At 34.0% G+C, this 15,025-nt stretch overlaps 1 protein-coding gene across 5 annotated transcripts in view; it reads left to right on the top strand.

The window, feature by feature from the left end:
* The window catches only part of LOC118187984 (calcium-activated chloride channel regulator 1-like), a 101,217-nt gene that overhangs the window by 46,026 nt on the left and 40,166 nt on the right, over nt 1-15,025 (top strand). For all 5 annotated transcript variants that reach the window (XM_085811633.1, XM_085811631.1, XM_085811632.1 and 2 more), the window contains 3 exons: nt 1,589-1,780; nt 6,509-6,649; nt 9,374-9,527. In XM_085811633.1, coding sequence (XP_085667759.1) covers nt 1,589-1,780; nt 6,509-6,649; nt 9,374-9,527 — 487 coding nt within the window. The remainder of the gene's footprint in view (nt 1-1,588; nt 1,781-6,508; nt 6,650-9,373; nt 9,528-15,025) is intronic.

Here is a 15,025-nt window from a genome sequence, read left to right as displayed (position 1 = left end):
TTTTCTTCATTTTTATGTTTTTAACTATTATTAACACATGATTATTTTCATTTAGTTATTTTATGTTTCAATTATTTTCCTTTGTTGAATTGGGCGTGGCCTGTTATGACCATGAGATCAACTTGTTTGGTTAGGTGGGTCGGGCTGCGCCCACTACTGATACTGATGTATAGCGATTCAACTCAAAATTTCTAAAGGCAGCAGTAAATTTGCCTCAGCTCAAAAACATTTTGCCTTGCAATGCTAATTTGTGTGGCAGGCATAACATAGCAAAATAAATTTAGGGTGCTATGTAATTAATGAAAATCCTAATATGGGCTCATTCCTATTATTTCAATGAGTGTTTGTAATAATTAAAAGCACAAAAGCCCATTCATGCTTGACAAAATTGTTCAGCGTCTGGAAAAAGGAAACAGAAGTAAAACAGTGAAGTTTTCGCTATTGAAATTTAAGATCAGTAGCTAAATTATTTTGGTATTAATAATACGTTTTAGAAATCTATTGGAAGTTACAAGGATTATTTACCAATCTAGGACTCCGGATTAGCTTTGGAGAAATACGGCTTGTACTACATTAAAAAGAACGATATCAGTTAAAATTAGCCCTCTAGATAATTCATAAAAAGAAGTTATGAAATGTGAAGTTTTGACTGCCAAAGATAAGCTTAACCAGACGTCCCGCTTTGACAGGAACTATCCCCTTTGAAATGCTTGATAATTTAGTCCCTGTGTTCCAGCCAGTTTGTCATTCTGCCCCATTATTTGGTAAAATTTTGAAAGGGTCGAATACACAAGAAATACAAATAATGCAGCCTCGGGTAAAACGGCGAACTGTTGCAATTAAAATATCCCTTCTGTTGCATTCACTATTGCCAATAATCTAAACGGTTTTTTTTTTTTTTTTTAAATTCAGATTACTACTTTTAATATTGGTACTTTTTTCCCGGTTGGGGCGATTAACCGTGTATGGCAATTCTAAGCTGCATCTGGGTGCCCCTCCCTCCTGGTGAACCAGCTCAAATATTATGTTAATAACTTTATGTAAATTATATCTGTTTGTTTTGTTCGTGCTATATAGTAAAGTGTTTGATATTGTACGTATGCTATATGAATATGTCCGTATCACGTAAAATCTATGTTAAACATATCCAGAACCCTCCTCACAACGGATGTATCACAGATGCATAGAAAACTTATTTAAATATTTGAAACGACATAGAAATAATAGTCTTAAAACTTTCTTAAATTATACATAAATATAATCTGATTAATAGTATTAATAAAATCAAATTTTATTCTGTGAGAGTAAAACCTCCATACTTTTACGATATTTGTAAGCTGCTATTAAATGCTCATTTAAACTGTAAGACTAACGTCAGTTTGGAATTATAAACAGGCATATGCCTTAATGTTTCGCTGTCATTCTCTAGCATCCTTAATTTTAAAATTAAGTCAATTCATATATATATATATATTTTTATATATATTTTTAGTTGTAGTATCAAACAATGCCTCTAATTTTCTCTAGTAGACATGTTTCTAACTGATTCTTTTTAGAAAATTAATTTCACGATTTCTTCTCTTTTTAGGTACACGAAGCGACCTTCATGGATATCAAGACAAACGAATTAATTAATGATTCTTTTGTTACGCCAAAACAAGCTATTGGAAAGTTATTGTATGTATTGCATTGCAATAACAGCGAATTTGAAATTCGCAACGGTGACTGTACCATTTCTAGTCCATCACATAAATGCGTGAAAGCTGTGGAATTAAAGAATGTAAGTTAATAAGAAATCAATAAGGTTCCATAATGGTTAGACGGAAACATAAATTTAACAAAAATGACTATCAGAAGTATAAAGGGAGAAACCCTATCTTAATACTAAAGAATGTACTCTACTGGCATTCTTCCATTTCTTCTGTTAATTGCATAAAGGTCATTCTAAGAATTAATTCCCTTCTGTATACTAAAAATAATAACCTCTATTTGCATTGCGTCATTTCCAAAAAAGTCTAATTCCGGTGATGTAAATGGAACTGAAACCTAAAATTTAACCAATCACAGATTAGTTGTACTTTGTGCACCTATCTTGTATAAATAGCTAATAATTGCGTAGCCTCTGATAGCTATTCGTCATTATTTAAAATGTAATTGGATATCTTAAATTATGGGGCGCGTCGTCATTCAAAAATAAATAATGTTTAACTATCAAGCTGATTGTGGTTCTAAAATTTCATCCGATCATCCATTACGCCATAATGTCCAGTCATCTACGCAGCAGTTTTTCCGCATGACTAAGAGATGATGAGAAACCTTTCCTGTCCCGTAAAGCTGAAAATGTAGATTCACGAGATTGGATTTCGCACTTTAAAAAAGAAAGAAGATCATAAATTGTAACATCACATTTTGAATATGTGTTTCGCTTAAAATCTAAAACAAGATCTTCCGACAATAAATTTAGAACAATTGAAATCAAAAGTGGATCATAGGATTTTGAATCCTCTTGCAATGACTCTAAATTGCGTATTGCGTTATCGAGCTTACCATATAACTTTCTCAAAGCTGGAACATTTGAGGAATTTTTAACACTTTGCAAGTTTAAAATTTTAATCATGAAAGAATCAATGATGATATCTTTTCGACCAAAACGATCTTTAAATTAACTTTACATAGTTGTCATAATTTTTATCAATAAATTGAAAATCAGATACTACACTTAACGCGCCTCAAATTAAGTATGTTTTTAAATAGCCAAACTTTTCAATTTTCGAAAGTGAATCATTTCGATCTATAGTGTTTTCGAACGAATTCCAGACTTCATTCCACAATTTTGGGTCTCCTGAATACGGTTTCATTATTACCTTAGGAAGTTTAATTGAAGAGGATAAATTTAAGCTATCATTCGGTGTACTTAACAGTATTTCAGATGCCGACGAGTCAGTAAAAGTTTCTCTCTATTTCAATAAGCGTTTAAGTTTGTTAGTATACCTGAGACATTTTTATTGGTAATCAGTACTAGCGTTTACGTTTTCCTCAATTAAGTTTACATGAATGAAATGTTGAATTTGACTATCAAGGATTTTAGTTTATTCATTTTTTCTGTTAAAATTTCTAGATGTTCGTATAAGATATCATATATAACATTTTCATCTGTTAAAGCAACATCGATTCTTGAAATTAGTTTAGTAATACAGCTTCTTTCAATATTAAGTTTTCGTTTTAATTTTTCAAAATTTTCTGCAGAAGCCGTGTTTCTTACTTTAGACAATTATCCAAGGAAAGTGAAATTGATAAATGTAAAGTGCTCATTTGTAATCCTTTGAAAAATGGGTGGACTTTACTAATTCAGATGCGATGGTGATAAGGACATCATAGCACAATCCAACTATGGACAGGAAATCGAACAAAACTACTTTTGACACCATAATTATGTACAGAATGGTAGAGAATAAAATGATCATGGTAAATAAGTATTACTGTAATCACCACTATAACACATCAAATTATTACTAATCTAGGATTTATTTATTTACATTAGAATGAAAAGAAAAATAAAAAGAATAATCGTCAAAACATTTTGGACACGTCAGTGCTCACTATCGTTCACCTCTCGTCTAACCGCGCGCCCATCTAGATGGCGCTTTAACATAATCTTACTCAGTTAAATTTACAGGTCCCACATATATAAAATATAAATTATATATATATATATACACAAATAAGATATTTTATCAGAAGTCTTTGAAAATAGATCTCAAGATTTCAGGAAATGCCAAGTGGATTTCAATAAATCTGACACTTCATTCTCAGTTACGGTAGTTTATTAGTCACGGTAGTTTATTTAAACTGCCTTACATAAACTGTACCTGCCTGAGTATTTTTCTATTGCATCATGAACATTGCTTGTTCATAACCTCATAACCATTATGAAACTTATGTTAGCAAGTAAACTTTTGCCTATATAACATACGAAAGGTAAAATTTGAAAAAAAAAAAAAAAAAAAAAAAAAAATATTCAGGCTATCTCTATCATGTCTATCAGACTACATAGAGACACAGTATAGTGATGGAATTTAGTCGGTGCTCACTGGTTCAATAGAACCCTTTTGTGAAATACTTTTACTTCAGCTAACTGGTTTTGGGGGAATTATAATATTTTTTCAGTAATTTACCAAAACCTATGCGATTGAATGAAGCTATTTTTGACAAATGACTATGGATTAGAACGGAGTGGAAGAGAAGAAATACTAAATAGAAAAAAGCAATTATGAGCCGCTTATGTTGAAAAATTTACAATAACATTGCTTAAAAACACATAGAACATTTCATTCAAATCCAACCGATAAAGTAAAACCGAATTTTGCTGTATTTTGCCTCAGCAAACATAGCACTGTGGTTTTCAACCTTCCCCCCCCCCCATGTAAAACCCCTTTTACCCAATCCTACACAATCATTCCCCCCCTTCCTTCCTAAAGCTTTAAAAATATATGTACATTTATTTAAATTTCAATTATTTTTCCAATCTGCTTTATAAATTAAACTAGAAAATATTGATATGTGCCAAAACGTGAATAAAAGTAGTTTTTATATTTATGAACTAAAACTAAGAAAAAGTAGTCATGAAAAACTTGCCAAAATAATGAACCTCTAGCGGCTTATCCGCTCGACCAATCGAAACGAAATTTCAGATATTGTAAGTTGAAGGCATGTGCTCGAGACTGTAATGCTTTAAAATAATAAAGCTCTTACAGTTACGGTTACAGTGAACAAATTTCAAAATTTACGAATAACAATACCCAGTTTTTTCTTGCGCAAATTTATCAGCGCATTGAAAAAACATAAATGGCGTTGGAACGATGCACATATAATGTAAATTCCCCTCCTAAAACATTTGCAATACTAATGACAACACAAGAAAGGACAGGAAAAAGTGCTTTTATTGGGATCACAAGTTTAGTGCGTGTCCACCCTAGCAGACGATAACGCATGCGAGAGTTTGTTGACAACAGTGACGAACGTAACATCGCAGAAGGAATCTGTGTAATTTCATGTTTTATGGAATCGTTCGATTCTGGAAAATAATACCTTATATTTCAGATAACCTCAGAACCAGAAATCCATCGGAGAAAGGTCGGAAGATCGCGGACTCTATCTACAAAGTGCTGTTGCAGCGTTTACGGCGAATATACCTAAAAAAAAAAATTTTAATGTAATTTGAAATTGCAGGTGGCGTTTTACGATGGAATGTACGATACATGTTTCATAAAATTCAACAACAAAATCAGAAAATTTTTAACAGCAGCATATGTTTAGAAATCCCGACATAGTATTAAGTTTTGCCATTAATTTTGTTCAGTTTTTCCTCAGTTCATTATATCAATGTTCACTTTTCTTAATAAGATTATTTAGACAGCTTTTTTTCCCTCTTTTTATTATTAGCCTTTTTTTAACTTTATTTATTAAATGTCACTTTCTTCGCACTTACGCCTCATAAAACTGAACAGCAGAAGCTCAAAATATTGAAAAGCAGCATATCTTAGAATTCCGAATAAAATATCAAGTGTTGTACGATTTTTTATTCGCTATATTGTTTCTAAAAAAATACATGGCAAAAAATTGATGTAATTTTTTTTAGGTAGGAACATCATTTTATTTGAAAAATGATAGACAGAAAAGTTAGGATAAAAATTAATATCACCTTTCCTGCTAAAAAAAGTACTAAAACAGATTTTTATTTAAAAAAATTAGAAAAACTTATAATTTCAACCAAAAAAGTATATATTTTTAAATCTTACAGCCATATTGCGTAAGGGTGTTAGCTGCATGCCAATGTAAATCACGCTTTTCTGATTGTACGATATTGCATAATATTTACTTAATATGAATTTAATGGAGGCTAATTGAAGAAAAGGTAAGACAGCACAGGAGTTAATAAATTTTAAGGTGTTTTTCCTTCTATATTTCCTTTTTATTACTGAATCGCATCTTTTAATTGAATTATCTAATTACGGCATAGCTTACGAGGACTATCCACCTAAGCAGAGAGATGTTTTGTGCAGGACTCTTTCAGGGAAACTTGCTCGTATTCATATTATGCAAATGAGAAAATTAAAACTCCCGTACAATTAGACCTACCATCAAGATTATGAACCCGAGTCGAACTACCAGTTTTCATCGATCTTACCTACTCGGCCGCTGGTGGGTCGCATCTTTGAAAATCATTGTAAAAAGGGTGGGTTATATTTATTGAAGGATTTAATTAGAATATAAAATTAGAATTGATTATATTAAGACCTTCTTTATTAACATGAACGAAAAATGTACGGATACTAATATATCGCGTAAGAAAGGAAATTGTCAATTAAAAAGTTAATGTGCGTACTTAAATAGTGGAGAAATTTCATAAGATAAAAATGTTTCATATAAAAAAAATAAAGTCTATTGTTGCTTACATAAAGATGCTGCAGATCTGTTGGTTTTTATATTTTTTTCTATATAAAAATAGAATGAAGAAGCTATGTGGAATTACACATATGTATTCCGAAGTGGTGTCTATCGTCATATCTGCTCTTCGGTAGCTCTTCTTTCACTAAATCCAATGTCGGAAAATTCTTACACTTTAAGAGGTTGGCTGAGCAGCAACACGGTAAGCTAGTTTGAATAAAACTTTTTAATGTATTGTCATAAAAAACTGTGTCATGGATCTGTCAAATCCAGAATTATAATTAGAAGTTATTGATCCCATTCACTTAAAGGTTTCTTTGGACGTCATAAATAAAAATAAATATTGTGTACATAAACATTATATTGCTTATAATCTAGCATTACTTGAAGCTGATATTTATCTTTATTTAAGAAAAGAAAAATATAGGAAAAATTCAATTTACGGTTCTTTCAACATTTAAAGCATAAAGAGATTTTTGTGTTTATCTTAAAAACATTAAAATATATCTTTTTTCCTGATAAGGCAACATGCGCCTAACAATTTTTTTATAGTAATATAGTGTTCTACCAAAAATAAAGTTATTTGAATCCTGACCCAACTAGAATTGTGATGCTAAGTTTAACTTGATGAGTAACAACAACAGAAAAAGGGTTATTCACAAATGGCCCCACTTGCGCATACATATAACCAGCATTTATTTAAAGTAGAAAACATAAAACTAAAGCTAATTCTAAGCGGAATAATTAGCCGAAGCTGCACAGACTAGTTTAACGCGTAGTTGGCTTTGGATAATACAACACTGGCCAGTGAATTAGAAACCTTCGGGATTTTCATTTGAATGCGTGCAAGAGGATGAAGCATGCAAATTTTTTATGACTTGGGTTACACGTGGTTAACCTTTCACCATTTGAGAAAGGGCTTATTGTTGATGCCCGTTTAGCACGGGCTTCGATTTCGAAGACAGCAAATCTCATTGGGTTCTCAAAAGCAGCCATATTAAAGGTTTTCAAATGTTGGAATCAGGACCCACAGTACTTCTCTAGAAGACGTAACTGCGGTTTGAGCACAGTTTTCCAAGAGAGTGATCAGCGTCGTCTCCGACGAATTGTACGGCAGAACAGGGACTCTATTGTGCTTCAACTGACACAGATCGTCAACCAACGTTCTGTTCAATAGATTTCAGCTCGAACCGTGCGCAAAGAACTGCAGAGGATAGGAATGCATAGTCGGGTGCCTGTGAGAAAAACACTCATTTCTGCCCGACATGCAAGAATTCCTTTGCAGTGGTGTCGGGAAAGAAGACACTGGCCATTTGAGGATTGGAAACGGGTAGCGTATCGCATGAATCACGCTACACCTTATTTTGCACTGATGGAAGACGTCGAATTTGGCGAGAACCCCATTGAGCGATGAATCCATCTTGCCTTACTCGCACTGCAAGGGTCTGGTGGGAGTATCATGATATGGGACTCCTCGTGGCTAAATAAACAGCCACGAGATACCTAGATATACTGGCAGATCAAGTGCACCCTGCAATGTTGCATTTTTACCCTGATGGCGATGGATACTCCATGGACGGTAATGCAACTATACATTGTGCCAGAAATGTTCAATACTGGTTCACTGAACATCAGTCAGACTTTCAACGACTTCCTTGGCCATTGCATAGCCCGGATCTTATAGAAAATGTGTGGGATATCGTGGAAAGATGCATCCAATAGCATTCTCCCATCTAATTTGCAAGATTTAAAAAGCTGCATAGCCAATGCATGGTATTCTCTGGATGTAAATGCACTCCAGAAGCATGTAGACTCGATGCCGAAACGAATCAGAGCAGTTATCCGTGCAAAAAGTGGTCGGATAAAATATTGATGCCGGGTTTCTAATTCATTGGCCAGTGTGTGTATTACCGCAAATTAACAGGCAACTAACATGCACAGCCGTAAAGTAGCAAGCTTTAACTAGTGTCGAAGCAACCTGGCCGAAAAGCATAACACGCTTTGTCTGAAGTCGCTCAGACCTCAGTTTAAATAGTTTCTACCCTGCTTTGGATGAAAAGTGAAATTAATAACTCACGCTTGCAGGAAAGCGTGTGTAGAAAATGACAGTGTAAAGCAAAGGTTTTTACAAGATAAAAATTAACTTATTAAACTTATATTATTTCCTGTTAGAACAAATAAAAAAAAAAGCCTACAGTAATATAAAAGCATGAAGGTACTACTTATATTATATTTGATTTTTATTAATACGAATTCATATGGATATCGTCGGGAAAACATAAAAACCCATTTTAATTTATTTTAACCAACTCTGTTGCGTAATGTTACTCAGGTCTTCAATAATAGAAGACATAGGCAGCCGCTTAGGGGTTGGATTTTGCGGAGTCTGATATTTTGATGGGAGCCGCTAACGTGTTGACGTAAGTCATAACTAAATAAAGGAACATTTTGCTTTCAATTATTAAAATGTTTCATTTACACGGAACGCCAAAAGAACTGGAATGAGGCCTGATAACTTATATTATTCGGAATGAGTATTTTTACTAAATACAACTCTGAGAACCGGAAAGCCTTATAGAAACCCAGATCTCCTAATTTTTAAAATTTAAAAATGCAAAATCATGAATACTTGCCAAATGTAAAACACTTTTGTAAATGTAAATCTATATCTATGACCAAGAGTTGTGAAAATAAAAACTGTAAAAAGATTTCTGTGGACGCGATGTGTATATACATGATCTTATTCGCTATTATTTAATAGGTAAATTCAAATTTGATTAAAAGTGTTCTATAATTCAAAAAATCTTTAAAATCATAAGGCATTTCGAATTTCATAACACTAGTGAAGTCACGTAAATGCTTTTCAACAAATTTTGCATGAAGAGAAAACAGAACTAAATAGATATATTGTATTTTTCTTTTTCAGATAATTCCAGGTGATAGTGGACTTATTATTTATGCCGAAATCGCCAGCTTATCAAATCGCTTATTGAAACAAGCATACCGTGTTGGAGCTAGAATTTCAGGACCAGGAATAATGAAACCTATCGACATTGAACTTTTGGACAATGGAAATGGAGGTATGGCCATATTTTCTTCATGAATCTCATTTTAATAAAATAAACATAAGTGGCATCTTGCTACATAGAAATATTATTAACTCCAGTATTCAAAACTTTAAACACAAACTTTTTAATACAAACTTAAATGAAGCAACTGCAAATTACGCATTCACAATACAGGTGACAGGTGAGAGCAGGGTCCGGACACCCGGGCGCATACTTCACAAGTGCACATCAGCGTAGCCACTTAGGGAGGAGTTTCAAAAATGGACCAATGAGCTTCTATTGCTCTTGTGACGCTAAATCGCCGTGCTTCGAGCGTATATTGTTTACGTTTTAATTTGCATTTGTTTTGCAGTTATAAATGTATGGTTTAATAGTAGAAAATCTCGCAGTGCTTTCGTTTTATGAGATTAATTATCTGCTGACATTTCACTTTCGCAATTTTTATCACGCATTGGTATTTGGATTGATGTTCATGGCATATTATAGCTTTTTACATCGAGAAAATGAATAAAGCTATATTATGCATTTACTAACACCTGATTCAAGTGTATCGTTTTTTTTTATTACTGAGCTGAGAAGGACTGGAAGTGTTACAATGAATTTAATGTTTTCTTATTTCAATGCTCGCTTTCTTTTGCTTTTGAAGTGTAAAATTCAGAATACATATTGTGTAGGATCTAATTATATCCATTGTTAACATCAAAAGTTATATATGAATAAACTGAATGTATTCGTTGTGAAGAAGATAAATTCATTCTGTTTAATGATTATTTCTTGTGTAGACAGTACATTTAAGAGAGAGCAGTTATTAAATGTGAAATTTAACACATTAAATGTATACAAATGCAGATTGGTAAAGTTCACTTTGGATAAAATTCTGCATTGGCTATTATTATAGAATACCTTTCATCTTTTTCATATAGATTGCAATAAAAATTGCTGACTTCTGTTTACATATATGATTGGTGTAAATATTTTTCTCATATGCATAGTTTTATGTAAAGATAGCATTTGGGCTCAGATGTTTATCACATATTTCTTTCTTCATCTTATTTACCAGTTATTAAGTAATATTTCCCATGGATATTTTTGCGAAGTATCCAACATGCGTTTGTATTTATTTCAAATTCTTTCAACCAGGTAGTAAAATCTTCACAATTGTTTATATTTGATCTAGCTTCGCAACGAACATTTTCAGAAGAAATCGACGATGCTTTAATTTTTTGTACAGAAAATTGCGTGGCAAAATATTTTCAACCATCTTGCCTAAATCTTAAAGCACGCGAAAAGTTATGTGACATGACAGAAATATTACTGGATGCCCATTGGTCCATCCTAGGAGCCACTCCCTCGGTGGCTACACAGATGTGCACTTGTGAAATATGCCACCCGGGCGGCTTTCACTGACTATTCGGGTATCGTCCGAATCCAGCAACTGTCCAGAAAAAGAATATTGCAAATAGGGACAGATGGAGGAAAACAGGAGTATTACGGATTCCTACAATAACAGTGCTTATTATACAATAAAAAGATACTTACATCAAAAAGTGCTGTTACTATGCATTCACAATACAGCATTATAATCAGTATAACAGTCAGGGGAACGATAAAATGTCATAATAGGCGTTTTCATAGGATACCACATGATTAGCGCCAGTCGCGCTGCTATCTACCGTCTGTGATCCCACGTTACCATTTGCAAGCGTAGTTATGGCTTACCAAACTACTTACGGAAAGGCACTGTATAGTCTACTTATGGCTACAAAAGATTGGCGCCATCTGCAGTAGTATTTGCCGTTTGGAGTTGGAATAGTGTTCTCTTAGTCGAGATGTACTATCTCCAGATCACTTTGAACACGACAATGCTTAACAGCCACACATGGCAAGCTGCCTTTGTAATTTCAGTATGCCTTTATAGTTAGTCAGTGTTCCAGCTTATTTCTGAATCATGTTTGACCCATGATGAGATGCATTTTTACGCTCACCAGATGATGAACTGACCGGTCTCTTGATCAATATCTAGAAAGCTATACCTGAGGATTTTACCAGTATTTAGCACTTGATGAGACACATCTGTAGCATTCTAGAATGTCAGCGAATTGGCCAACCAGTTACTCATCTTTGGCGCGTTATTCTTCAAGTAACTATCCATGAACCTTATAAAATCCATCCTTTTGTCAGTTACAAAATTTCACGAATTCTCTAGAAGTTCAAATTTCAAGACATTTTTTCCCCTATCAATAAAATCCATGATTCCATTCTTAAAGATTCCATTTCTGATTTTAATTCTTGTGGAATACATACTCGTAGCATATCGTGTCAGTGTGGTTTGAAATATATAGGCCAGACTAAAAAGAGCGTTAAAGTTTCGCATCAAGGAACGCGAAACTTACGTCCAGAAAGCGAAATTTACGTCTTCAATAGCTCATTTGCGATTTTGGAAATTTAATCATGATTTTGACTTTGCGTATGCAAAAATTATCCAAAATTTTCTTGCATTATTGAAATGGGTTTTCTTGGAGCTTTTTCCATTTACAAAGATTTATCTTGTTTAGTTAATAACTTTAAGTCCAATCCAGTCCTTCCTAACGCTTTTAAACTTCTCTCCACTACCATTTCTGCCGGCAGATGGCGCTACCTTCTCGTTCTTTATTCTTCTAGGGATAAATACAACCTTTGCTTTCCCTTCGTTGCAGATTTCTTTGCCCCTGATGAAGAGGGACTTTGTATATGTTTACCCTTAAAATTGATGGAATTCTTGACTACATTTGTTGTTGCTTTGCTATTTTTATACTTTAGAAAGATTCAATACAACACCGGAATTGCTCGTATTAGTTGTATCCGACCTTCCTAACGACCGACCCAAATGGCTCTACAGCATACTGACAATATTTTTTTTATCTCTTAATAACTGGTTTCTCTGCTCTGGAATCGCAGTATTTTCTTTCCGTCTGGAGACTGACATACTAATTTGAATGGAAAATTGGGAAAAGGATAACATTTCAGTCAAGTTTGTTTCTGGAAATACTAGAAATAACTTGGCGGCCGGGTGGCCAGAGAGAGCATCTGCCCTCAGTTGTTGTTGTTGCGAGTTGTCAGTTCAGAACGACTTCGGAGTATTGAAAGCTTGGTCTTTTAGATGGGCTTTGCTTGACTTGTGTTTAATGTTCTTAGTAGTTCGAAGTGCAACTAGTTATTGTACTCTGCGTTATGGTGAACATCTGTATGAGTATTTCTGTTGAAAGTTTCATTTGATAATATTTAGGTGTGCATCCAATCTATTACGAACCCGTGCGCACGCGTCTATACCACTTTGTCGCAGTTAATTCATTGTTTACACTATCCAGGCATTATTTGTGGCTTTTCAAAGCCAACATATAATTTTATGGCTTTGAAAGTGCCAGGTTGTTCGGACAATGAAAATAGGAGTGATCTGCGCCTTCTTCTTGGCTTCAAAGTGGAGACTGTCTGCTTCGTGAAAATTCAAGTATGCCTCCGTCCAACTACATCCTTCAGGAACTGGTTGAGACTAAAACCGTGTAACTTAATCTCCAAGGTTAACCCTTTGATAAAAAACGATATGTCGTCCGTCCCATCTCTGCATCTGTAATCTCTTCTGCCATTCCTACAGTAAATTGTTTAAGGTGTTTCTCTTAATATACGACTTCACAGTACTTGATGGTCGCTCAAATAGATCTATGCTGTTTGCAGGGTCTTTAGGAAGCAGGTCAGCTGCTTCATCCATATTCCTTGATGTGAAGCGATTCATCTGATAAATGATCTTTGCGAGGGAGGGAGTGCTAGGAACTGTTTCTGTATTTGCAATATCAGTGGGATTCTGCTATTTTGCTTCATTATCGCTTCTAAGCTGGAAAGAAGAAGCGCTGCAAACTATGGCTGTTTGTCGCTGTGAGTGTGAGAAGTATGTTATTGCAGAATTGTTTTCTTCCATTTTTTTTTCTTTTAGGCATAAGAAGGAGTTTAAATGTAAACTCCACAGAAGGTACACTTGGTTTACGACTCTTTTTGAGCCATCCGTGAACAGCTATATTTCATTTGAAATCGGTGATCTATCGTACACATTATCTGTCAAACTGAAATCTGGCGGCTGTTAAGGCTTGTGTAATATTTCGTTGTCGATGTGGTGATAGCTGCAGCGCCAGAGTGTGAATGTTCCAATCTAGTAGCTCTGGAAACCGTTGCCTGCCTTTCTACCACCCGGTTTTCTAATGGCGGGATTCTTGCCATTTGCTGCCGAATATGAGCAGACGTCTTTATGCATCTTCTAGATATTTGTAGGAGCTGTAATCTTTGCATAGAAAGGAGTGTACATCTGATATGAGATGTGAGCCAGATTGGGAAAGATCAAAATCGGTAAAAATAATTTGTCATAATTACGTATTTTTCAGTTTAGTCATAATTTTAGTCTTGATCAGGTTTTTTAAATGTCATAATCAGTAAAAAATATTTTAATGCAGAATTTGGAAAACTAAAATAAATTAATTTTGCACAGAAATTGGAATACTACTATTTCTAAAAGTTAACTTAAATTCACTAGCTGGATTAAAATGTCTGACAAGTAACCCTGTCCTTTGATATCGGTTTGCTGAAAACCCATATATTTTCCGAAAGCTTATGTCATAAGTAGAAATATGTGAAATCTTATGGGCAGAGGTTAGGTTAGGTTAGGCTATTTAATTACGGCAAAGCTTCGAGGGCTATCTGCCTTAGGCTTATGGGCAGAGGAGACAAGCGTTTAGGAGTTATAGGACCCACAAAGTATCAGTAATGTTTTGGAAACATGACGCCAAAGTCGCTAAAATGCTCGTTCCACGTATTTATACGAACTAATAATATGGTAAGAAGGGGGAGATCTCGATATAAAGGAAGAAACAACGTGTTGAAAAGAAACAATATACGTTGGGATGTTGAAAATGTGACTTGTTACTGACTTCAAACAAAATCTAGTACAATTGACAATCAATGTGCAGTTCATCAAATGAACAGTGAGACGGGCAGAGAGTTCACAATGGGCTCATTTTACAAAAGCGATAGCCTCATACTTTGCACACTCATCATTTGTCAATGAACTGAAGCAGTAATCCATTAACAGAATCCACATCCCAGGCTTGTCGTCCAAGTATCTGCTCTTATAAAAAACTTACTTAATGAAGTTCTTGAAACAAGGAGCGCTGAACTGATGTAGGGAAAAAGACTGCAGGACAGGGCTTAATTTCTAAGATGAGAAGTTCCGGAGCCTTATGGAAGACCCTCAGCAAAGAGGAACAAGAGTAAATAAATAAATAAAATGACTATTAAACTCATTAATAATTTTTAAATTAAATAGTTAATTATTATCAAATTAATGAGTAGCTATTTAATTAATGTTTATAAATTGTTATTTAATCAATAATTATTATATAATTAAGTCATTATAATTTAATTGATAATTATTGGATAATTAATTATTATTTATTGAAATAATTAAAGATTGAAGTAAATAAATAATT

This window comes from Stegodyphus dumicola, chromosome 2, assembly GCF_044657685.1.
Source record: "Stegodyphus dumicola isolate Sdum_Otavi_A_Nest chromosome 2, ASM4465768v1".
NCBI lineage: Eukaryota > Metazoa > Arthropoda > Arachnida > Araneae > Eresidae > Stegodyphus > Stegodyphus dumicola.
The sequence above is the reverse complement of the archived record's forward strand: the minus strand, read 5'-3'. Positions and strand labels throughout refer to the sequence as shown.